Source organism: Ischnura elegans, chromosome 9, assembly GCF_921293095.1.
Source record: "Ischnura elegans chromosome 9, ioIscEleg1.1, whole genome shotgun sequence".
NCBI lineage: Eukaryota > Metazoa > Arthropoda > Insecta > Odonata > Coenagrionidae > Ischnura > Ischnura elegans.
Window position 1 is genome coordinate 55,793,926 of NC_060254.1, and position 26,840 is coordinate 55,820,765.

The 26,840-nt window shown below is 37.9% G+C and overlaps 2 protein-coding genes across 3 annotated transcripts; one reads left to right on the top strand and one right to left on the bottom strand.

Annotated features, from left to right (window-relative positions):
* LOC124165285 lies at positions 1 to 21,146 on the top strand. Of its 2 annotated transcripts, XM_046542627.1 has the most exons (8): positions 1 to 277; positions 367 to 1,233; positions 1,835 to 2,054; positions 3,889 to 4,113; positions 4,650 to 4,788; positions 7,161 to 7,412; positions 16,359 to 16,508; positions 19,848 to 21,146. In XM_046542627.1, the coding sequence occupies exons 1-7, from the start codon at positions 123 to 125 to the stop codon at positions 16,463 to 16,465; spliced, it is 1,965 nt and encodes a 654-aa protein (XP_046398583.1). In that variant the 5' UTR covers positions 1 to 122; the 3' UTR covers positions 16,466 to 16,508; positions 19,848 to 21,146. The 2 variants fall into 2 exon arrangements, with proteins under 2 accessions (XP_046398583.1, XP_046398582.1); XM_046542626.1 differs by lacking the exon at positions 19,848 to 21,146 and having other exon boundaries at positions 16,359 to 16,593.
* On the bottom strand, positions 20,934 to 26,680 carry LOC124165287 (ras-related protein Rab-39B-like). Its single transcript, XM_046542629.1, has 4 exons — positions 26,421 to 26,680; positions 26,234 to 26,343; positions 25,754 to 25,980; positions 20,934 to 25,197 (listed from the first exon to the last, which is right to left on the bottom strand). The coding sequence occupies exons 1-4, from the start codon at positions 26,526 to 26,528 to the stop codon at positions 24,608 to 24,610; spliced, it is 1,035 nt and encodes a 344-aa protein (XP_046398585.1). The 5' UTR covers positions 26,529 to 26,680; the 3' UTR covers positions 20,934 to 24,607.
* Positions 26,681 to 26,840: the final 160 nt, after the last annotated feature.

The window sequence follows — 26,840 nt, forward strand, 5'->3', positions numbered from 1 at the left end:
AGTTTTCATTCGTCAATTTTTCAATGCGTGGGATTTGATTTGTGTTGTGTTTTTCAGAGATTCCGATTATTAAAGGAAGTATTTGATTCCTCTACTGATGTTTCGGAAGTAGAAGTGTATAAATGTGTTCTTCGAACATAAATACATCAGTAAATATATTTAACATCCCTACGGAGGTTCTCACCAAGATACTTTTACAATGTGATGTAATTGATATTTTATCATTTTGTTGCACCAGCAAGCACTTAAATCATGCCATCGACAATACTTATTTCTGGTAATAACATAAAGTATCATTTCATAAGATGGTTGCTTAATTTTTACAGTTTTTGTCTTCATGCTCACTTAAATTTGACTCTTTTGCAGGAAGCAAAAATGGAAAACAATCGTTTCAACGACCAAGTTTACCTTACCTGCGGTTTTGGATTGCGTGGCATCACAGTTCAAAACTGCTTGTATACGATATCATGTTGTAGTTGGTGGAGAAGAAGGTGATGAGTATGCGTTTCCGTCATGTAGATGTTGTAAATCTTATTCCTGTATTCATGGATGTGTCGAACATTGGAAACCTAAGTTAGTGGTTGATTTGGGGTCCAAAATAACACGAATATTCAATGCGTCTACAATAGAAGTTAGGAATCATTTGTCTGTGTACAGAATTCAGGATAAATTCTTTCAAAAAAGCAAGGATGAAAAACACTCGCCGAAAGGTCAATCAATCGGTGCGTCTGGAGATCAAGCGTGTGAATGTGTTGGGGGCATGTCTTTGGGGAGACATGTACACGGTTATAGTGCCATCGAGTTCAGAGACTTGGATTGCGTTCATGTCCGTGAAGAGAAATCTCTTTTGGCTGCCAAGAGGTCATATTGTGCGGTGTGCTCATCGATTCATGCACAATATTCTCCTTGTGCAAATGAGGAGTCTCGAATGCCTAATTTCAATTGTGAATGGTTCAAGAACGAATTGTGTTCTACTCTGCAGGAGGGCACTGGCAGTGCCAGTCATTTATTCAGCCCAGGTCTTGGCATGAGGAACCCTGTTGGTTTTCCGTATTTGGTGACAAGTTACCTTAGGGAGGTTTTGATCGGAAAATTCATCAATTCAATTATCAACCCCTTTGTGCTGAGAGCTCCTGGGTCAACTGTGTTCATGTGCATACCGAATTCTGGCAGTCCACCCAACGTTTGTCGCTCTATTCTAAACTTCTTCTTCGTGGAAATGAAAGTTGGAAGGTAAAATGGCTTATAATAGGATGTTTGTTTATCTATTACTCGTGTTGAATCTGATTTTATAAGAACCCTTTCGTTCACGGAATGCATCGTCATTGCTCTTTTAGGCGATGAAATTCTCTGTCGAATGAATGTTTAGTTGTGCAAATGTGTTGAATTTGTCCTACTAGATTAAGTACACTATATTAACATAATAAGCCTTGATCTGCTACTTATACCATGGGCTCATGGTACCCCTTAATCAAGAGGTATTGAATGAGGAATAACTTGATGTAATTATATTGAGGTATCATATTCATATGCACCTACCCAAGCCGGAAGAACTACTGTAGAAATAAGTATTATCAATTCTCTGGAAGATTGTAATTCGGTACATATTAATTTCTTTTGCAGAAAGCATTTACATTCATTAACTTAACCATTACAATAAGAATTCTACATGAGAAGAATGCTCACTTCCTTAATATCCCCTTTGCAAAAAACTTCTGAAATATTTTGACTTGATGACTGAATTTCAAAATTGAGTTAAGATTTGCATATATATTTTTGGCTCTCCTTAATTAATGGTCGTTAGTTCTCAGGTATTTTCATTTCTTCTATTTAGGGTGTGTCTAATTCCAAAAGCACTGGGACTAGCCAAGTCTGAATCAGCCAGTTGCTGTATTACTGTCGACAGTGGTGCTTTCTCGACATCGGTGGCTGTTGTGGTTGACGAGCGAGTAGTTGCTGTGAAGGACATTCCTGTTGGCGGATGGCACCTCTCTAAAGAATTACACAGTTCCCTGGTGACGAGGGGATGCATATCTCCTGAAGGAAGTGGAATGGTTAGTTTAATTTTTCTTGTTGGAGTTTTGAAGGCTAAGTTACTTTTTGAGGAACTGTAGAAATAATAACATGGACCTGCAAATTCTTAATTGCCACCATCCCTTACCTGCAGATTTCTAATATAGACTTTTTTGAAATTGTGTATCAGGATATTTACTCCCTTATGGTGGGCCAGATTTTCCTTTAGGCTAAGTAGGCTTCAGCCTAGCAAGGCCTCAAGATCAAGAGGGGCTTGCATTCAAATTGTTAGCAAAATTAAAGTTACACTATTCTAAAAACCGTGAACGATATAATCTATTTTTCATAATGGTTAGTGGCAATCACAACATGTTTTGTTTAAAATATTGATATGTATTACAGTAATTATGTATTTTATCATCTTTCATGTAATTTACAAACTTGAAAATGGAAGATAAAACGGCCTCATAATGACGGCTAGCATAATGCTTCTTTTCATCTAAATCCGGCCCTGCCCATATGAATTTTTTTTTGCAATTTTCATAATTTCTTTCCATAATTCATATTTCATGCATGCAAATCAAATTATTACTCTTACAGTTTTAAGTCATTTGAATTAATTTTTGTATTTTTGGAGTTCCTACTAATGTATTGTGAGTAGAGTACAGTGCTTAGTGCCTTGATTGAACTGTTATATATTGCCATGCTAGGGTAAATGTTTCCATTGCGTGTGCCCATTTATATTCTATGTATTTAAGACATTTTGTTCTCTTGTTGAAAAAAATCTGTGAATAAATTTATTAGACGAGCCTGACAAATAAGAAGAATACTGAAAGACTTCCTCTTAATTCAGTTTTGCAACTTGTTTAATGCTCAAGAGTAAAGCATTTTGGTAAATGTTAATATTTTTACCTGTGGTAACAATGTGTATGGTCTTGTAGTTAAAAAGAAAGCTTGTGATGGAGATCTTTTTGCTGGAGAATTTTTTGATTTTTAACCAAAACTTATGATGATGAACATGTGAAAGATTCATTATTGACATGAATTGAAAGTAGTTCTTTTCCCCATATCTGCACGAGGGTTGGTTTACATAGCCAATTTTATTCCTCTGAAGCAATAGAATCTCCCCGATGGAAGAGGAATTACAAAAAAAGTATAGCATACGATCATTCATTGTGTTTAGATATTTGTGTATAGTTATCTACTAAAGGGACATTTGCTGTCCAGAGTTTGAGTATTACTTAATGTTTGTATATGTAACTGAAAATGAAACCGAAAATGAATATATCATAATAAATGACACTAACAAGGTACTATGCAATTTACAAAACTTGAATAGGAGAATTTTAGGATTTAAGAGGATAAGGTTGATATGGTGGATATTGTGTTGGTTTCTCCCCGTAGGTCTGAGTTCAAATTCTGATGGTAGAAGAGATTTTTCAGAGGTTACCCTATCCCTTTTGAGTGTTGCGTTAGGACACTTCAAGCACGACACTCCATCTATCAAATGAGACTCAAAAGCTGTGGTCACCTCAGTACCTTTCTTTAAGAGCAAATTCTCCTTGACCTTTGACCTTTCCCTTAAGGCACTAATGACCTCAGTGGTCAGTTGCCTTCTCCAAATACCAGAAAATGATCAACATTGAATTTGTTTAAAGTAAAATCTCACTATTTCAATTTTACAAATGAAATGATGAGAAAACAATACTTGGTTGCAGAGTGTTATACAAAATGTATAGCATAACATATTCATACATAAAGACCATTATATTGCATTATAAAATATCTTGGGGTTTGATATAGGATTGTAAGCTGTTTGCTGAGTATGTTTAACATGCGTTCTGCCTGATGTGTAAACTGTTTTGTGTCCTTTAGGGTTGTGTCCACCATCGCTCTCTCGGATCGAAGTCGTCTCGGTGGAGTTTTGAAGGACCACCACAAGTCCCTGTGGTCTCCTTCGATGAGGCTTCTGTTAAATCCATGTGTCGACTGGCTCCAAATTTGCATAGCAAGAAGACTCTTATGATTCCTAGTCAAACTCAGACTGTTTACCTCAACAGAGCATGTAGTCATAATGACTGCTCCAAGGACTTGGTCCAGGTAAGTCCTTCAAATGTAGCCATGCTAGCAATTTGATACTACGTAGCATTTATATTTAAACTTTTCTCGGGTTTCCGCACAGGTAATATATTAATATATTCGAAGAGCCCCGACATTTTGGGTTCCGACTTGTCACCCATTCTTAACCCCTTGGTTGGGGGCAGAAATTTCCTTATCTTTCACCTGGTGGGGAGCAAATCCACCGATTTTCGGAGATGCCGTTTTCGAAAAAAAATTTATAGTAAAGCTATTGTACAAAAATGGCAATATACTTAAAATATATTGGTATAGAACCTCTGACAAAGCAAAAAACATGCAATGATGCATAAAGAATGAATATTCACGCCTTCTCCGCATAACATTGCGACGCGACATCACGCGCGACTATAGTCTCGCTCCTCACATGGGGAGCGGAGTCCGCTTGCGACTATAGTCGCTCTTCCCAGTTAAGGGGTTAAGGCTACTGTGAGAATGAATGAATTGAGAATGGGTGACGAGTCAGAACCCATGCACTTTTTCATTTCCCTTCTCCTTAGGTGTGCTTGAGAAATGAGTTCACCACTGGACCAGAGATACACTTTGCTGCCCTCAGTCTTCCCCAAGTTATCTGTGATTTGACCAAAGGACTTCCGTACAGTCTTAAAAGGCAGTGCCTATCCAACATCCTGCTTTCAGGTAAGTTGCGGTTAACTTTTTTCTGTTATGAGCTGGTTTTATAATGTCTAATTAGCATTAACTGGAACATTATATGTACCGTTATACCCTTAACTTGAGAATATTTGAGGGGTTGAGAAGCCAAGGGGTACAAGTGATATTTTTCTCAATAGGGTTAGGTAAAGTTAATTGTTAGAATAAGGGCCCCCGCGCACTGGCAACTTGTGCAAAGCAACTATTTAGTTGCTTTGTGGAAGTTCAAATGAAACACACAGGATCGACTGTGGCCCCGCACACAGGCGACTTTTTAGTTGCTGCAAAAAGTTGCCCGTGCGCGGGGCCACATTCAATGCCGTGTGTTTCATTGGGACTTCCAAAAAGCAACTAAATAGTTGCTTTGCACAAGTTGCCAGTGCGCGGGGGCCCTAAATGCACAAAAACTTGGTTGCCAAGGGATATGAGTGAGTCTCTGTTCTGTGCTGCCATTAAGTGGAAAATCAAATGCACTACTAAATATCTACATAATTGATCTCCATTGTTTTCTATACTTAATTTCTGTACCTCTGTGTGGAAAAAAATCACTTGTACCCCTTGGCTTCTCACCTACTCATTTGAAAGTTGAAGTAAAGCGTAGGATTTCATTATAACCTTGAGTTGAAAGTGTGGCCTAAAATGGAAGACATCATTCTCTGATATTCATGTTGAGAAAAAACATAATTAGACAATGCCAAACCCTCCTACATGTTTAACAATTTATCTGAAGAATGAAAGCAGAGCAAAATGTTAACTCTTTTTAATTTCATTCAAGGCTGACATTAAGTGACATAACGTCTGGAAATCTTTGTGGAAATATGTAAAAAATGAAGATGACAAGAAAATAAGTCGGTGATCGACAGTTTACATCAGCCATTCAAATAATATGTAACCTTATTTGTCTTGTGTAAGCAATCTTGAGTTCAAATCAGACAAGGCTCATAAATCAGCATTGAGAAGACTTATTGATGGAATAATCGTCATTTTATGAGGCATCAGTGTGCATGGAGCCTGTAGCAGGTGCTTATCTGAAAATATGGGGGTGTATTTGTCTTTCAGTGTAGGTTTTGTAATATTTTTTTTAAATTGTGGAGTATGTTACTGTTTGGATATTAAAGAGATAAATATTTTTTCATTTTAAATCCGTTGCTTACTTCTCAGCTTATACAAAATGAAAAATAGATGGTCTTAAGTCAGGAACATAGCAGGAAATTTGCTTGGAGTGTGCTGAGGAGGTACATTTGTATTTGGGTTATTTTATTGTCAATTTGCATGAATCGGAAAACCATACATTACTTAAGCCAGCTATATATTTTTTTTCATAATGCTGGAAGTTAAATTCATCATTAGTTATTGGCAGGAATTATGAAATGTAGCTGTATCAAAGAGTGGAGGGTCAGAGGACAGGTCCCCGTGAGCTAAGTGGTCTCCTCAGGAGATGTATCGTAGGTAGTCTCCACTAGGGGAAAATTTTATATCAGGAAACAGTGGTGCATTTAGTTAGAATGGCTGCAATGTTGCTCGAGGCAACCTTGTCTGTTTGGCTTAAGGCTGAAGCCCCCAAATGCTCCACCTTGTGGCTACCAACCTGCCTTAAACTTTTTGTAGGTAAGTTGATGATGTCACTTGCTGCATTCATATGAGTTACCATTTCTCAGATACTCCTTGGCCATGAATTGGTCCCAAAATGTTGATTGTTGTTTACAGTCATCTGATCAATTTTTTTCCGTCAATTAGTGGTTCTTCCTGGGTGAGTTAGTGAATGGGAATACTAATGAAATCAACCACTTGTCAGAATTAGGTAGTATCTTATGCATTTCTTGACCTTAAACTTATTTTAGAAAGCTTGTAAGCCAGTAAACAGTATCATCAGAAAAATATTAGAATGGGCTGACTGCCTTCCCAAACTTTTTCCATGAAAAGCAACATTGTATCCAAACTTGCGGCATCTCCTCACTCATACCCAACATCCGACCAGAACAATTGTTGAATAACCTGAAGCAGTAGAGACAAGGTTGCCTTGAGTAGCATTGTAGCCATGGTAACTGAATGCATGACTATATCCTCAATCTATTGGGTTTGGGATTACCTTTCACCTGTGGAGTAGAGGCTGGGGGTTCAACGCTTCTTTATTTCAATTTAGCACTTGCAGACCTTTAGTTTTTTTCCTTCTTCTGCCGGCACTAGGTGCTGTCACTTGGTGACAAAGTCTTGCCACTAGGTGACATTTTTGTCACCTGCTTTTTATGCAATTTTATACACTGATGGATGTAGAAGGGTTTATTTTTATCCATCCCCTGTTAAAACAAAAAAAACTCATGTATGCACTTACGAATTTCCTGAATGACAATTTCTTGTAGGTGGGAACAGTTCTTTGAATGGACTAGTCTCAAGATTGTCTTGTGAACTTCGAGCCATCTTGCCGAATTTCCATGAGAATATCAATGTGATCCTGCCATTTGGCCCCAGTGAGCTGCACACCGTGATGGGGGCATCCTTGATGGAGTTTAATTACAATCGTCCCCTGCTTTATGAGGACAATGAAGAGTTCCAGGCGTACTGCTCTCATCACAGGCAAAACAACATTGATCAGCCATTTTGGCTCTCTAAGGGTGAGTGAAGTGACTGCATATCCAAATTAACCTCCTGCCTTTAATATTTAAGGTTTCGAGCTGTATGTCATGGTAACTATAAATTGGAAAAGAAATTTTACTTTGCACATTTTACCCTTTGTGGTTTTCTTACCATAAATTAAAGACTACAAAGAAAAATAATGATAAAAAACTTTAATTTTTCCTGGTGAATAAGATTTTAGGAATTCTTCTCTGGCTTTATGTGAGGTTAATTTGTTCGTGTTGGCGGGCATTTCGGAAAACGACTTGTTTTCCATTATGGTGTGTTGGTGTCAGAATGTTCAAATTCACTCTGAACTGAATTGACCCTCTGGCGAGTACAGCAATAAGGCTCAGGTGTCTTCCGAGTGGCTAATGGTCTTTGGAAGTTCTTTATGTACTTTCCTATGCATATTTTTTATGCAATTGATGACAGGTGTCCAAGTATTGCTTCGAGGAAAGCCAGTATCACAATTGAAATAATTTTTTTGATTGAGGCGAATCTTGATGACTTCCTTGATTATGCGGTCCCAGTACTGTTGTGAGCAGCAAAGAATGTTTGTATCTCCCCATCTGGTGACATTATCTTCATTGATACTGTTCCACCACAGCCACCATCTAAATTAAGGCACCGATTGATGAGGGCATAAGATTGCATCGGCCTGAAGACACCTGCAGGGCTATTCAACTCATCATATGGCCAGGCCACAAGTCAAAATCGACCATAACTATTTCCTCGGAACATAAGTATGGCTTCTGGTGATTCTCATCTGAACTAAAGACTAGGGATGAGTCGATTCCACTTTTTTTCGATTCCGATTCCAATTTCGATTCCTTCAAATCGATTCCCGATTCTCGATTCCGATTCCATCGATTCTTACTCCTTATAGCAGGTGGGATTTTGATTTATCTGTGGTATTGCAGTCATTAAAATTTAAGAATCGAATGGAATAAAATAACTAGGGATGGAGAGATCCAGGATTTTTGGAGCCAGATCTTTCGAATCGGATATTTTCGATTCCAAATGCATTTTCGAATTCCTGCCATTAAACAAAGTCATTATTCAAGTTTATTGTGGATACATACTATCAATGGAATGCTTTTTAGATTTTCATACACATTTTTATATTTTTATAAATTAAAAATTATTTTATGGGCTTTCAAGTTGTTTTTTAAAAACATCTTTACATACTCAGGGCCTAAACTGTTACGCTTGGGTTTGGAAATGAAAATAGGAAAAATCTTAGGATGAACCACTGACCAGTAGTGTAGCGAGAGGACCCCCCAAAATATAAAAACACAATTACTTTCCTTCATAAAAGGAAACAAAATATTAAAAATCATGAATTTACAAAAATGAAAAAAAAATGAATCTCTGAAAAATGAAGTTTTTTCTATTATGAAGGGCGTTAAAATTAGTTGAAAACCTCTCCTTTGTACCCTGTTGTTTAAAAATTTTCCCCCCTGGTTTTGGACCCCCCCTTAACAAAATTCCTGGCTACCCCCCTGCTATCGACTGAATTCAAATTTTCCTCACACGCGTTTCCCCCGAATTTTACTTTCTCATCGCATACGGACTTGTGTTTAATCCGAAAATGCTTTAGTATGGTGAGGTGGATTTAGCACATCCTCGCAAATAATTTACGCCATAGTGCACGCACACTGCATTCATTGGTTCTCCTGTTAATGGAAATGTTTATACACAATGAAAGACATTTTTATTGGTGCATCATTAAATTAAATTGCAACTGCGCAATCAGCAACACAATTAAAAGTATTTAAAATGGTAATAACGTCACGTGCGACGAGGTGCTCAACCGCTCAGCATGAGGAAGGAGTGGGCAGCAAAAGCGTGTAAAGGAGAGGTGGAGGGGAAGGAGCAGTGGTGTAGCCAGGAATTTCAATTGGGGGGGGGGGGGATCCAAAACCAGGGGGGAAAATTGTTGAAAAAACCGGGCACTAAATAATGGGTTTTAAACTAATTTTAACACTTTCCCAGAAAGTCACTCTCCTAGCATTTGTAGTCTAGAAACGGAGAATTGAAGCAGGTAGGCCAAAAAAGGTCAGTTGGTGAGACGAGGTAGGGATGAAACACGCTTCAATTGTTTTCGTGTGATTTGATATTTTCCTTAGAAGACAATGATTTTTGGTCCGTGTGATTTCGGATGCGAAAAAAAAAACAACAGAGGCACGGGCTGATGGACGGCCGAGGGTGGTTTTCTGAAATCTGCGACATAGTTACTTTTGAAATGCTGAAAATCCTGGCCACAGCTGAAATTCTACTTGCAACCTCTGCGAGAGCTTTCAAACAAAACAGTTCATGAGTAGGACAAGAATCGCATGCGACGGCGCATTCGAAGAGAGAATCGGAAATCTTTCCACTCTTATGGGGCGTTACATTCACTGAAGCTATTATTTAAAATTTCCGATCCAGATCCGATGTCTTCCGCGACTTTGGATCCGATGAAGGGCAATATCCGCGGGTATTTGGATCCGAGGTATCCGATCCGACCATCCCTAAAAATAACAATAGCCGCGGTGGCTACATTCTCGTTTGGCCGCGGTGGCTAAACAATAATGTAGCGTTCATGGCGTCGATACATACCAGAGCAGCCTGGCGGGTGCGCGGTGGCGGCCGAACGCAACCTGTCGAGTCCGCCCGGAGGCCGCGGCGGCTTATGCCAAGCAAGTATAAACTTCCTCAAGGGTTGCATTGATGAAACTGGGCTATACAAACGCGAATGTGTCTATTTTTTTTATTATTGACGCAGGCGCGTGTTAGTCCAAAAAAGTTACGTATATAAAAAAACCGCTCTCAGCGCGTATTCATAAGAAACTTTTTTCACAGAAAAACTCGCTCTCTGCACGTTTTTATTATCATCAGACTTCAAATATCATTCGAAAATAAAAAAATATATTTCGATCTATTATACTTTAAAATTGGTGGTCCAGATGAATTCTCCGAATGTGATTCATAATCGTAACAATTTGATTTGCCGTGACCAGCGGTTAATAAAAGAACGGAAAACGCATGCGTTGCTTCCCGATCCCGTGGTTTCCAATTTTTTTTCTCTGAGAGTTGCTCATGAACACGAGGTATTTCAGGGTTCGTCGGTTTGTCGCTCTTGCCGACATTTTCATGTTTCCGAGGCCGCTTAGGTATGTTCGTCGCAGCACCCGCGTGCGGGGCGTATCCTCCGCGCGGGCAAGGCTGACACCGCGGCCGCTTAGGTGTGTGGCAGCATTTATGCCCCAAACTTATAGTCTATGCTCAAAACATTTATCTTCCTGGAATCGATGGAATCGGAATCGACTTTAGGCGATCGATTCTCGATTCCGATTCCGTGCCCGAGAATCGGTGGAATCGAGAATCGACATTTGGAATCGACTCATCCCTACTAAAGACCATAAGTCTCATTAATTCTCAATTCACGTAGCTAAGGACTCAGGGCCAAAATATTATGACCTGCCTAGAAGGCAGTTATAACTCGGGCATTAGAAAACAAAATTGCATACCTAAGGCGTTAAAAAGGAATTTATAAAGTGTCGTCGATTTTATAGCCATTGCTTAAAGAAAACATTAATTATGTTGGAGCACTTGCGGATTGAATGGGCACTAGCTTCATGTATAGAAGAAAGAAGTTGATTTCATTTGCAGAGGAGTAGAAGGAGGAGGGATCTGTTTAATGTGTTCGCATACGATGATGATATTTTCATGGAATATTTCCGCGAGTCAAAACAAGCCGTTACTTGCCTAAGTAGAGATATTGGATGGACAGCATTTATTTTTAGTTAGAGGTTAAAAATACTTTTTACATAGATGATCATGTGAAGTGAATGGAGGAATGTACTTTGCTCTCTGTGCTACATTTGATAATAGATTTCTCACTCATTTGTTTCAACAAGCAGTACCTTGAAATATCCTCATTGAAATGGTCAATATTTTGAGTTTGTCGTTGCATTACGGTTCACAAGAGAGGACATGAAAGAAGCATAGGGCAAAACATTTTTTTGGCTGTACAACAACCTTCAGTAATTAGATACCTGAGTTAAGAATATTACCAGGGCCATTTGTGACCGCCTGTACGATGTAAAAATGCTGTGTAAAAATGAAGAAAAGAAAGATAATTTTATATTGAGGTTTTAATTTTATACAGCTACGTATGTACAGTGGTTTCCAAAAGTTTCTTCACAAATTGAGCTAAGCCACTTTCGCCGCAGTTTGGGAATTGAGTTTCGGTATTTTCTATGGTACGAGTAGGAGGGAAGTATGAACAACATTCTCATCTCCCACTTTATTGTTATTACTGCATCATTAAGGGGCAACATATGCAGGATATGTTTAATGTTTTATGCCACACGAGTTGTGCAGCTCATGCTTGAAAATAAATATACCTCCAAAACTTCAATTTATTTTCTCTCGTAAATTGACCGATCCATCAAAGTATATTTTCATTCAATTAACACAGTAGCATTATGATGATAGTTAACGAATGTAAAATATATAAAATATCTGCCACAATGCCACTGCAAATAATGCCATACAAATCAAGTATCACTAAATCAAAATTCAGTTTGATTTGGTAACACTAGAAGACTGGTTTGTTCCCGTGCATGACTTAAGAAAACACATAACAAGACACAGTAAAAATCAATGTTCAAGTTGGCCTAGCCGTAAAGCAGTAGATTTTCATGGCAGTTACGAATGAATGTGGTGATTCGATCCTGTCCAAGGGAATATTTTTGAATGACACAAAATGGCAGTAAGATATTTTTCTTGATCACATTAACGCGTAAACTCCACTGCTGTCGTTATAAAATTTGTATAGCAAAAATCCATTTTGTTATCTGCGGAAATTATTTATTTGTTTCAAAATCTCATTTCACGAATAAAAGGGAAAGCATTTCAGGCAGGTATTCTTCTGCATCAAGTCCAGTATATGCATGTTTTGTCAAATACCTGTGATCATTCACGTTTCGTTTACTTTATTTGGCAAGAGTTAGTATGAAAAGTTATTGATTTGCCATGTTATTTTGTCATGAAATGATATTTTCCTCTGACTATTTAGTTTCATAGAAAATTCTGTGAAAATTTGAAGAGAGGTAGGCAGTGTTGATTAATGCATCAGCTAATGTTTGGCAATCCTTGAATAGCTGAAACCAAGTATATTCTGGATGACCGATTACAGTTCTAACACATACCAAATTTTTCATGATGCTTAAGCCAAGCATGTTTTGAGAAATTTATCTGGTGAAAAAGTAAAAGAGTAGTGCTATTTTCTACTTGTACTGCAAAGGAAAGTGGGTGTGTAGAAAGCAATGTTAAACGAATGAGGCTTGAAGCTGCTAAAGACTCAGTGGCTGCACAATAGGCTTAGATTGCTTGAGCAATTAAGAATTTATTTGCAACAAACCCAAAAAAAAACAGTGCTTGAGACCTTTTACATTGGATTTTTAAACAAATGGTTAAATAATAAATTGTAACAAGAAACATTAACAGCAAAAAAAACATGATTAAATACACTCAGATATCATGTATTACTACACTTCTATGAACGCCTCAACCGCTCATTTGTTATTTTGGGAAGGGTGGAGAAAGAAAAGAGGGATTTAAAGAGGAAGTTTCCTGATGGCGGTCGTAAATGATGAAATTGATGATGATATATCAACAGTAGGTGCTTTGATGGAATTGTAGGTAAGAGGTAGCCGGTAGGTAAGGGATCTCTTGGTCACAGATAAACGGTGGAGAGGTAGATGGAAAAGAGACGAGTTCCGTGTTTTACGGGAAGGGACACGGAGGGAGAACATTGAATGAATGTCGTTAGACCTGAAGTGGCCATTCATGATTCTGTGGAAAAAAACCTGAGGTCACTAAGAGTACGTCTTCGCCTTAAGGGCACAATGTCAAGTTGAGAGAGGAGATCATCAGCAGTGAGATTACGGAGGGAGGGGTTACGGTTTTTCACGATGCTAACAAAGAAATTAACAGGTCTATTAAGAATATTGAGATTTGAGGGACAGGCTGAACACCATATGGGCGAACAATAATAGATAACTTTCAGAGTTATTCTGTGAACATCATATTAGAACCCTACTATATTTCCAGGTCTGACAGAAAGAATAAATTAAGAGGTATTTTGCCCAATAGATAGATATGGGAATTAATTTTTCTGCTGAATATTGAAAGGCTTGAATAAATGCTAGGCAGAAATTCGTTAGAGCATTTTCATTTTATTTCTACAGGGTTCCCACTCAACCGTGAATAAGCTGTGAATTTCGTCTGCCATGCAAACACCTGGGAAAAGCCGTGAATTTCGTCAATGAACCTTAAAAATCTCTCAAAGTTGATTGTAGAACTAGGATTGACAGATTAAAAGAAAAGTCGATATTTCAATCATGATTCAAGGCCGAGTCACGCGCGGACGCTGTTCACCCCTTTATCTGCACACGTAAATTCGAAGCGCAGTAATTGCTGTGTGTGACATGACGATACATTAACCTTAAGCAGTGGCGGATACAGATGGGGGGCGCAGGGGGCGCGCGCCCCCCCTTGCGGGTCTGCTTGTATTGCCGAACATTGCAAAACCACAATTGTAACTTTTTTATATCATAAGATCGCATTGTCTTTTACATGTTTATAATCACTTTAAATAAAATTTTCATATTCTTTGCCTGCGGCTTGATCATCTTTTATTACGATAAAAGTAAAGACAACTCAAGATATGTTGCGCACCCCCTTGAGTTTTTTCTGTATCTGCCACTGACCTTAAGCCTGTAATTGGAAGACCACTAGCCAAAGTTTTCATTAACCCTGGCGGAAAATCACGCGCTTCTTCACTCCCCTGATTTTCCCACTCACAACCTTTAGCCGGCCCTGAATTTTGCCAACGATAGGTAACGTTGTTAGAGGTAACACTTTCAGAGCTGCGTTTGCATTCACTGCCTCTGTCGCATTTTTTTTTAGCTTTTAGTTAACATGCGGCTTGTAATTGTTACTTGGTCAATATTTATTTCAAAAATGGCTTTTTAACTGACCGTGAATTTGACCACATTTAAACTGTGAAAAATTGGAAAAACCGTGAATTTTATAATATATTTATTGTGGGAACCCTAAATGTTCTAAATGGTTGGTATCCTTAAAAACCCCCAAGGATACACCTATTGAGCTGGCTATCAGGGTAGTATGTAGATGTAGATAAGATTTTAAATTATGTAAGTGAGAACGCGTGTACGTAATGTGTGTGCTAAGAGCATATGTGATGTTATTTTCATGAAATCAGGCCTCAACTGATAACCTATGATGAAGGTTTTCGTATGCATTTAGGATGTGAATGAGTTGAGGTTGCACTTTGCTCATGCATATCACTTATCCAGTATGGTCTCCATTTATTTTAACCCTCCGTTGGGCGCAATGGATCTAACATGGCACAGCGCGAGTACTTTTTCATTTCTTTGCACTACTAGGTGGCATAGACCCTTGACGCTCATAATAGCAGTTTGTTTTGAAATGCTTTGTGCAGCCTTCTCACTTAGGTTGACTTCGGCCATCCCCACGGGAAGTTGTTTAAGTTTGGATCAGAGAAGCTGATTGCACCCAAACTCATCACAATTTTAAAGGTACACATGTATTTTTGCTAGACAGAATATTTTATTAGGCATTTTCACTCGATGCTTCTACAATGTTTACTACTTAATGCTTGAATACATTTTGTGAAACATAATTACCTAAAGAGCACGTGAAATCACACCTAGCTGGATCAGTTCGTTGCTGTATGAAGGGGTGAATAGGGGTGTATATACTACACGTAAGACATCATTTAAGTGTCAGACTACACTGATAATAGTGCATTAACATTTCAAGTTGCAGCTCTGAGCCATACTTTGACTTAATAATTTCTTTTTGTATATGTGCCTATCAGGCACATTGCACCTGAACTCGGGAGTTCTAATATTGCACCTTGCAGAAGGTTAAATGAAAAACATTGGGAACACAGAATATGTATGTAGTTGTATTAAAATCATTCTCAACTTGATTTTTCAATCTTTGTTTGCGAACAGGAGGGCAATGGTTACTTCATTTAATTCTTTAAGTTCAAAGATGTTGCCGCTGCCATTACCATGGTTAATTGCCAGCTATTCAGGAAGTTGGTAGAGCTTCCATGTTAACTAACTTTAAAATCCAAGTTATCTAAATGGGGCCTATTCCTGTTGAAGGGGTTGGCATATAAGGTGCTTAACCTCGCTTCAATGAAGTAAAACGAAAGTAGATAGGACTACATCTATTACCTGGCAAGAGATACAATTATCAGTCCCTCAATGCACTGCTGGTCTCATGCCGAGGAAGTCCTTTCTTGGTCGCTGTTTTGTGAGTCTTTCTCTTGTGGTGCCCTCCTGGCACTAGGCTTCATGTACCCTGGCGACATTGACAGGGACCTCAGGGCTACGACTTCGGCCAGGTGGCTGTCCCTGGTGGTGACGCTTCAAGCTAAAAGCTCCGCCACTCCTGTTTTTCTTTGTTTACTTTAAAGGCCGATTTACATGGTACATGGAATACACAATGAGATGGCAAAATAGCCCGTTTTAATTTCGTTCATGCATTTGTGCAATTCCATGCCATTTTAGACATTAATGCAGCTATAACCTGCGCAATTCCGTACCCCGTGTAAAACAGCCTTAAGAGAAAGCAGTTTTATCCCCTGTCCAGAAGGATTCTTCGGATGTCAGCTCTATGAGGTCAGATGTGGGATGAAATTTTTGCCTCTTAAAGTCAATCAATCCCATGGTTCTAATGACCTTGAAAATTCAGGTTGATATTTGAATTCCTCGCCCTGGTGCATTACTTACCTAGAAATTTAGTGTGAGTGTTAATAAAAAACTGAACAATGTCCATCCTGATTACGTGTTGTGGTTCACTCACCTTGTATTTTTTTTCCATTTCTGTGGCAGAGGATGCAGCCGGTTCCGAGTCAAGGCAGCACCTTCGTGCACACCGTAGCGGTGAGCCTTACTGGCTTACTCGAGAGGAATTCATTTCCTGTGGACCCGGTTTCTAATGTTTCAGTGTGATATTTATCATATGGTCACAATTTTTATAAGGTATTTTTCAGTTGATTTGATTATATATTGTCATTGCACATTCTGTTTTCATTCTGTTTCTAAGAATAAAAAGTTTCTCAATCTCTCCAAGCATTTGCCCGAATAAGGATTTAAGTGGGTTGGTAGAATAATTAAATATTATTTATTTGAAGTGTTCAACTGTAGTCAGTGAGATATGATGAAACAGCATAAGGCAGCGGTTCCCAAACTTTTTCTTTCCGCGACCCATTTTAGCTCATTCTTTTTAGCCGCGACCCCCTAAAAATGGTCGTCCAAGTTTAAGTACGTTGTTCACCATATTATTAGTATCTCGCGACCCCTTTCCGAACGGCCTGCGACCCCCACTTTGGGAACCGCTGGCATAAGGAATCAAAACAAAATAACACATCGTACTGTTCACTATTTTTAATGGCGAAAGATTCTTAATTGAACTTGATGATGCCTTGTGTCAAAACACTTTGCAAATAACTTTGGCTTATTAAAAGGAGTAGGCTGCTTAAAAGGTTCTTTTTTATTATTTCGACTCATAAATTATAAGGATGTTTTTTATGAAAAAATAGATGGTAGAAATGAACGTGTGTGAAAGTGTTTTTTGCCCAAAAGCATTACTAAAATAACATGTTCTGTGTGATGAAGCCTCTGAAATTTTCACATTACACTTAAGAGTGTCTCAATTAAATGGTTTTATAGGTTATTAAGTATACTGACTGGTTTCACTCATGTGTGTCGGGAATTTACCTTGATATCAGAATATATTTCCGGTACATGTTCCCATTAAAAAGTCCTTGCATCACCCTTGGTATACATTCAACAATTCATGGCAATGAAGTTATGTGCATTGGTTCTTATGAAAAAGGTTACAATTTTGTGTAACTATTCACTGCCAACTTCAAAGTTCACCCAAGCTGATGAAGATGATGACGTGCTACCAGATTGAGGATTTTTTCTTGATCAAATAATTTCTTCAAGAAAAAGTTTTGGACTTCTCCTACCTGGCATGATTGCACAAAATAAATATTAGTTTAACAGGCTTCATGGAAAGGGAAAATACTTTGAACATTCTAAACCACTGTCATCAACTGCTGATATGTATCTCAGTGTCATAGATAGTTTTGCCCATTTGAGACAGAATTTCTGCATTTTTACCGTAAGGGCTCTGGCTGTAGTGGTTAAATTCAAGTGATGCCAAAAATATTTTGTGTGATAGACTCTATTGTAAGTAAACGTACAGTGAGTAGAAAACACTTCATCTACCAGGCTCAAGTGTGTACATCAATAAATGGTGTTGCTGCTCATGAAGTTTTGATGATGAAGTTGTTAATTTTTTGCCTTGTGCTATTCAAGGTAAATTACCCTTGGTTTGAATATTTGCATGAACAGGCAATATTGGACTTCAGTTTAAAGCCCTTCTCAATACCTTTTCAAAAACATGTGCCTAAATGTTGTATCTATACATAATTCAAATAGATGTCATATGTAAATAGAAAAAAATCATAGTCAACAAAATTTCCTAACTTTGGCTTCCAGTACCTTACTTGTCAACCCCTTGCTCTGATATGATGAATCTAGCTCGTCATGAACTTTTGATGCCAAATCCCACAATGACGAGTGTGGCCCTACATCAGATTTTCATCATTTTAGCTCTAATCAGGGGAACAACATAAATATTTTGGAAGTTTAATGATGTTAAAACATCCAAAATGTACATACAGAACTCATATTTCAGGAGATATGATGCATTGTAAGTAATAAAATGATTTTGATACGAGTAGCAATAGCTATGTCCTCGATGTTTAATAATCACTTTTAATTTCACTGTTCTACGTTGATTGTAAACTACAAAATATCATTTCATTACCTACCAATCAATTTCAAAAGAACCTCAGAAAAAAGAAATAGAGGATAGGAACACGATATTAAGAAAATAAATTTAAGTGGAAGGGGTTAATTGTTGTAGATCGTTAATTGTTATTTTTTGACTACTTGCATGCGTGACTATATGTGCTAAATTTGAAAGAAATCAGATATGGTTGGAATGAATTCATAAAGGACCCAGGACCCTTACATGAACTAAATGGTTTGGTTGCCCCAAATTCCTGTAAAAATTTTAAACTAAAATACATACATAGTGATTGAATTATCCATATTATGTATTGCCCTAATATCTCAATGGATGTCTTCTATGATTGGCAAAACTTTTTTACACTGCATAATTAATATTACTTTAGAAGAACAATCTTAACCCATTTCTGCCATACAGCTACAATCTACTATTCTGAGTATGTGAGGCTGTTGAGGAAAAACTGGGATCTATTTTGTTTTCAAATTGTTAAAAATGTGCTGCTAATTGTTTTGTCGACCTATCTATTAGTTTATTTTTGAAGCTGGTATGCATAATTCCACTTGCTTAAAGAGGCAGGTGAAAATTGGAATTTCAGACATTTTTCTGTGCGGTTAAGTTAAATGGGTTAAGATTGGTACGATGCAGCCCTCCTTATTCCTAGCTATTTTATTCACTGCCATGATGTCCTTCATTGTTGTACTGTGTGTCCCAAAAAGAATGACCCGATTTTAACTTGTAATAATATTGAAACAAATGTCACTAGGCAAGCGAAACAGTGCCAGATATTATCGGCATTGTTTAGAGTTTTAGAAAAATCCGCTGAATGTCACTACGAGCGCGGATGTAAAGCGTGCAACCCTTAGACCACTGGTCTAACAATAAGGTGCAGCCAGTCTCGCTGAAGATGACGTACAGGACCACGAGACCAGGCTTTACACTCTTGGCCTCCTAGGTCCCCTGAAATAACACCATGCGATTTTTTCCTTTTGGGAAATGTTAAACAGCGTGTTTATGTTCCTCCTTTACCTCCTGACATTGATGAACTAAAAACAAGAATATCAGCTGCTGTAGCTTCAGTGACAGAAGACACCTTACGCTCAGTTTGGGATGAATCCAACTATCGGCTAGATGTCGTCCGCGCAACCAATCGACGACATATTGAACTTCTATGATGGCTTTTTATAAACTTTTGTCTTTTGTGAGTAATGTAGTATACAATATGTTGATGTTAAGCCCTTCTTCATAATAAATAATCTTATTTAAAATCGGGTCATTCTTTTTGGGACACACTGTATTTCTATATATGTCCCATGTGCTAAATTTAAGATCATCCATGACTTTTCTCTCCATTAGATCCCTCGCATAATTGCTCTCTTATTAAGTCATTACATATCTATTGGGTCCTTCCAGCATAATGTGCTCCTCAGTTCCCTCTCTTTTCCTATTCTTACGTGCACCCCTTAGTTTAACACCCTATCCATCCATTGTATCTTCAGCACCAGGTGTACGAGGCTTCCAAGTATTTTCTGGTCACCCTTTCTGTTTGTTCAAGTCTCTAATGTGGAGTGCCACCGCCCCGATGGATGTTTTCATGTAATTCCCATGTCACTTTCTGACCAAGGGCGGATCCGGATTTTTTTCTGGAGCGGGGCACATGGGTGTGAAAGACAAATGGTCTTCTCATATTTGGGATTAAGAACAATGTATGTTCGCCAATTACTGTACGAAATACATGCTTCATTTCCATACTCTATAATACAAAAAAATTATGATAATAATGATAACGGGGCCTTATTAAAATTCTTGTCTATTTTTTAAGTGTTGGGAAGGGCACGTTCCCATAAGTGTCCAATATTATGCTCTTATGGCAAAGTAGTAGCCTTTATGCCGTTAATGCTGCCTAGCTTAGGGTATATGATGCTTTACGAATATGTACTGTGTTTCTTTTATCCCTGGTAATGCCTCCTGTGGAATTATTCTTCTTCTAGCTCCTATGTCTTTGTGATTAAATTTGACCACTTCTTTCTATATCTTGGACACAAGTATGTTTATTATCTTCTTATTGATTTTTATATTGTTTTCCATAATTATGTACTCAAATATGTTCATTGAGTACCGCAGAATTTTATCATCAAATTACAGCATATTGATTTCATCTTCGTCCACCTTGCTCTCCAATTTCTATCATTGCTTCTTTCACATACATATTGAAGTGTTTGTGATGAGTAATATCCATTATAGACCCCATTTTTAACTTGTGCCTCTTATGTTTCCTCCTTCCTGCATTTTTATTGCAGCCACATAATCTTGCTAGTTGATACTTCTTCTATTATAGTTGCAGGCAATTCAATCCATAATAAATACTGAAAATCTTATTCCTTCCATACTATCAAATGCCATTTTAAGTCCTTTAGACCTTGTTAAAGTTTTGCATTTTATAATATTTTCCATAAGAGGTGTTACAGGTAAATTTTCAGTGCTCTAGAGTAGCCTGTGATTCAGTGTGATTTTTCTGTAATCATTCCTTCATTACTTAACGAAAAGGGTCGCTTTTTTCTTATGAAAAAGGTTCTCCACATACATTTTTTTCAGACTGGTTTATTCTTTTATTTTCATAGTTACAGAAAGTTTCATGCTAGTTACCCACAGATACATATGCATGGTTAGTTACAAAACTTACAGTGGGATAGGCTTGTTTTTGTTTTTCATAAATGAAACTTTACTCAACAACAACAACTTGAACTTACTTTCTGTGACCTGATCCTACGAAGCTGTCTCCCCATATTCCCTGAAAACTCAGCCATGAAAAAATCTTTCACTACCCCTAAGTCTTCTCAAAACATCACTAAATACATATCGGGGAAATTCAGGGAAACATTAGTAGGAAAGGGTGACACGCAGGTTATGATCAAGTTTCCTTGTTCCCACAGAAAGCATGTTGTACATATAACTTATATAAACCTGCATCGTGTACACTTACTCAAACAATTAGGAAAGAAATACAGATTCCATTCTGTGAATCGCACGAAGCACACATGCTAGGCTTAAGCAGCAACCAATATAAGAGTTCTACCAAAGTCATTTATTACAATTCAATCCTGCATCACTTTGAAGGTGCTATTAATCTGTATGTGTTAGCAAAATAACTCACTTGCTACAATTTTTTCACTACCAATTCAAATAATCACATTATTATCAGTTTGTTAAGGCCCAAAGTGATAACATATCCATTGGCTTAATGTTCCGTACATTACTTTATCCTTTCTACACAACAGTATTTTTTCACTCAAATCATCTTTTCAGTAATCCCATTCACCACTAAAAAAACAGTGAACTTAAATACATACTTCAAGAATCAAAATAAAGAAGTTCATTCAGTGTTAAGGTACAGTTGGTGTACATAAGCATAAATGGATTGGACCACAAAGCACCTTGAAAAAATGCCACGTTTGAATATCAATAGTGCAATGAAATCATTGCATGCTGAATCTCAATTTATATCTTCATGGTAGTGATTTGCTTTGGGCAATTGGATTTCTTTTATGGAAGGAATGGCCTCTCCATGTTTTCTGCAATTTTTTTCCAATCCAAAATTCACCTCGGACTTTTTACCATTTTTATTGAGTAATACGGTATTACCATTCTGTGATGCTGGTCAAAGCGCCCATAAATGAGGATAAATAAATAACGAAGGTTACCAGATGAGTCAGCCCACTACTCAATGAGAGGCAGAACATTCTTAGGCAACTTTTAACTTCCCTTAACCAGAGGAATTAAACTGGCCTCCTACCATGGCAGTTATATTTTTTTGTGTTTAACAAAAATATGTAGATTAGTAAAAACCTAGAGGTAATACATAGGAGATAGTCTTTACACACATATATACATACATATTTATATATTTGCATGTTAATGCTCAACCATAAAGAGAAAATAATGATACAGAATCATTTTTGTACATAAAAAACTAGTTGAATACCTGAAGTAAACTTAATGAGTTAGTGCACCCATATTTCCCATGACTATATATTGTCAGTGCACCTTCACAAAAATAGGCAGAGAGAAGGCAAGACTAACAAGAATGAGGTATTAAGTTCCCCTTTGAGTACAAGGCTAACCTAAGGCAAAACGGATTACTATGTACCTTCCTACCTGGGCATTTCAAACTATAAATTGAATTGATCAATCTACTCACTAATAGGTATCTTCACTTCCTTAAACCCAAAGAGAATTTTTTTGAACCCACAATGAGCAAATAAAAGGAAAAATAACATTGCAATTTTTTGCAGAACTAATCATAGAAATATTGACCATACATAATTCAGTGAGCAGGATAAACATTTACATGCAGAACATTTCAGACAGCCTCCATTCCGTCTTTCCTTTTCTTAACTACCTGGTACCAAAGAAAGGATTTGTAACAAAATCATCCTTAATCCATAGGATGAATAGCATATAACTTATTTATATTCTTATAAAAATATTTAAACTTGCGACTAGTGGACCAGGGCAAGGTAGATATCTTAAAGATAACCACCTTAAAATAGAAATCTCTAAATGAGCAAGTTGGATACTATTCCTCTGTATATCACTTAATGCAACAGCCTTGATTAATCTTCCATCATTAGATAAGAAGGTATGCTCCCATCCATGTTGCACGTGACATTTAGAGGGAAAGTACTTCATAAATGAAATCTGTGTTTGAGTTCTGAGTTCTTGAGAACCAAATGTCACTCGAAGCAATTAAAAATCATCAATTTGGATGAGAGAGAGAGATCTGTTGAAAGGTTTCAATGACTTATGCAACTTATGTTCAGGGACTAAAACGCAGTGAATCAGCACTCACAATCGTACAACCCTTTTCACAGCCATAATTTTTGTTACACTTATTATTATTAATTTAATTTTAGTTCCCACATTTGGCTCACAAAAGTGACAACTGTCCTAGCACAAAAGTAAAATGCCTAAGTGATCAGAAAATACATCCATGGAATTTAAAATATTAAAACCAAACGTCACTTTATAAACACGTCCTCCTATATAAAACTGAGCAACTTTAGTTTGCATGAAATTCACAGATTGAATCACTTACATTGAAAAGCTATGTCTATCCTAACCCTGAACCCTTTGCTACTGAAGCCAAAGAGAAGGATTCGGGTAGGAAAGCCTCAGGAAACTTTTTTAACAATGTGAATCAAGCATTACTATCACAAAGCCCGGCAAATTAAAAGAAACCTGAGAATACACTAGATAAAACCTTTTAATATGTGAAAAACAGAATCATCATTAGTTCCCAATTACACCTTTGGGGACTCTAAGGTGACATACCCAACCAAGGAAGTTCGTATATAATAAACTTAAGGAATAAAATTAATTCCCCTCACTTGGTCTGGCCTTCAAGTATAAGACTTATAATTACAGGGGAAAATGTGATTATGAAAGTTAAAAAAAAAGACTTAATGAGTGCTAGTGATAAAATATCATAACAAGAAATGTTATTTTGTAAATTATAAGTTTTAAAAAATCCTCATTAAATTGAGGTTTTTTACATATGTGAGTGAAAGTGCTTCAAAAGCATACACACATGGTATTTGGTAGGGGTTTGCCATTGATATTTATTCAGAGTTATTTGAGTACCAGAATGAAAAATGAAAACTTAGATGCATGAATGAATACTCAAATAAATCAATGATAGATTGAAAGCCATAACATGAATACCCATATGAATACTATAATAAACAAAGTGGTATATCTATTCACGAAGAACCAAACCAATAATGAACCACAATCTCTTTCATTTGCATTTTGAAATCCACCATGCCAAGGAGGTAAAACTATCATGCATCCTCACCTATATATTTCATACTAGTTATCCCTAAAATATTTGAATTGTGATGATTATTTGAGGAAAACAAGGACTTTGCATTCAGACATTTAAAATCCAAGAGTGTGGTTGTTCATTGAATTATTTCATACTGTTTTAAGAGGATTCATTGTCGGCAATCCTTTTCTATGGTATTTAATTGAATTTATACTACTCATCTGGGTGAGCTTTTCACTGTGGTATGCAAGTGCATTCTGAGATATCATTCAATGTACTTATTAGCATATCATTCAATTCTGGGTATTCTGCTGAGCTCTCAAGTATCAAAGTTTTCTTTCGGGCGCTCAAATGGCAATGAATTTAAGTGCTCCTAGCATGCCCCTACCTATAGCGCAATGCTCTCTACATCGATCACAGTGGCAATAGTGGACATCAGCAGCAACCTGTCCTTGCCGGCTCCCCCTCAACCAGCCCCGCACCGGATGGACTGCGCAGCGACGACATGATGTCACTGTATTGAGGCTGCGCAAACCCTCCTGCCTTGATCCCATCCCACCCGTCCTTCAGCTCATACTCTCCCGCCTTGACACGGTCGTACACCTCCTGAGCCACCATCCGGAACGCCTCCTCCACATTGGCACCGGTCAGTGCTGAAGCCTCGATCGTATTGCGAATGCCGTTCTGCTCGGCCCAAGCCCGTGCCTCCTGTGCTGTCACCTCCCTCCTTGGGGCACCTTTTGGGGATGCAAAGGCCACCCTCTTGGGGACCTGCTTAACTGACGGATGCAGCTGCGTCGCTCCCCTCCTCCCGCCCATATCCTCATCATCCTCAACGTCTGCAATACCGAGGTCGTGGGGCGACACCCCGAAGGGACTGGTCGCAGATGCTCGCCACAGCTTTTCTCGGATGCTCTCCCTTGAGTCGTCCCCCTCTTCATGTTCCCCCATCTTCCTTGACCCCCGTGCAAAGTCTGGGTTGTAGTTGGCATTGACTGTTCCCCTCACCTTGGCACTGCCGTTACCTTGATAATTAGGGTGATCAGATGAAAATATTCAAAAGCAGGACATAAGAAAAGGAAATAAAACAAGTTGTTTTGCAAGAATGCCCAAAATCTTAATAAATTTTCTAATGACTTCCGAAATAACACGCAACTAAATATTTCCATTATTATTGATATTATTATCTATATTGCCAATACGAAGAAGAGTAAATTCCTTTCAGTAGCTTTGGAGATGGCATAAAAATGTATGCAAACTCGTGTCCTTGATTACGAAACAAGTTTGAGCTATCATGGGTTAAATGAGATATAGGTTTACAAGAGCTGAGAGTGAAAATTGATCTCTAGGCCACCTTAGCAAGACTGCCACGAGCTTTGTGCCAGAAAACCCGGAAGCAAGACTGAAACCTGGCATTTTACAAACAACAAAGTTCACTTAAACGTGCATGTTATCAAGTTCGTAATAAAACAAGATAATACTGATGCCACATCGGATATCATTTTGCATTACCAGCCGGACGCTCACGTGTCAAATAAAAAACATCACGTCCAATGACATCCAAACGTCTTGTCACCATACCTTGGTTCATTGCTCCATCCTGATCCTCGTCGCTCGCCTCTACGGTCTCATCGTCTTTGGCGAGGTCAACTTTACAGCCAACTACGGCAAATACAGGTTCGTGGGGTTGGATGTGTCGTCTGGCTTCGAGGGCCCAGGCTGGCAGGTTCTCGAAGCTTTTGCGATTGGTAATGTCATATACCAATAATGCACCGACAGAATTACGGAAATACGATTTCGTGATGGACCTTGAAAAAATACATTATCGAAAGGTAAAACAAAACTGATAAAATCCTGTTGTGGGGAACTAAATATTCTCAATAATTCCGAGAAAACATTAAAAGGATATTTTCTTAACACCTTTGAAAGGATATTTTCTTTTTTGATTGATATATCCAAAGCAACATGTTAGCTTCAGGGGCAGCATCATTCAATTTAATTACAAACTGAGAATGGAAAATGCTACACAAAAAATGCGTAATTGCATGTTGCTATCCTCACCTAAACCTTTCTTGTCCAGCAGTATCCCACAGTTGCAATTTTATCCTGGTCCCATCCTTGACTTGCACTAATCGAGCAAAAAAGTCAACGCCAACAGTTGGATCGGACACCTAGGAATATAAATTACCATTTGAGGAGTAAAATTAATGACAGGATAATTAATTAAGTTAGTGCGTATTAAACTCACCTGTGCAAACTTCCCTTCCGTGAAATACTTAAGTAAAGAACTTTTGCCAACGGTGCTATCACCAATTAGTATGAGCCTAAATTGGTATTCAAACAAGGGATCCACCATTATGTTCCTTGTGGGAAACAGGCTTACATGATATTACACGAACTAACACCTGAACATACTCTAAAATTCCTTAATGCTTTGAATCAACATGACCCTGACAATGGTGACTACAAGCTGTACTTTCCTAATCTGTTTGGAAACATTTAATTGGCTACATCTGATGAATTTCGAACTTTTTTGTTTTCTGGTTTCATGCCCCGTTTACACAACGATCGTCGGGACGTTGATCGCGACTACTGCACGTCTACACGTCTAAAAGTTACCATCGTAACTCAGTGCTGCCGTCGTTGGGGAATTGTTTAATAACAAGTG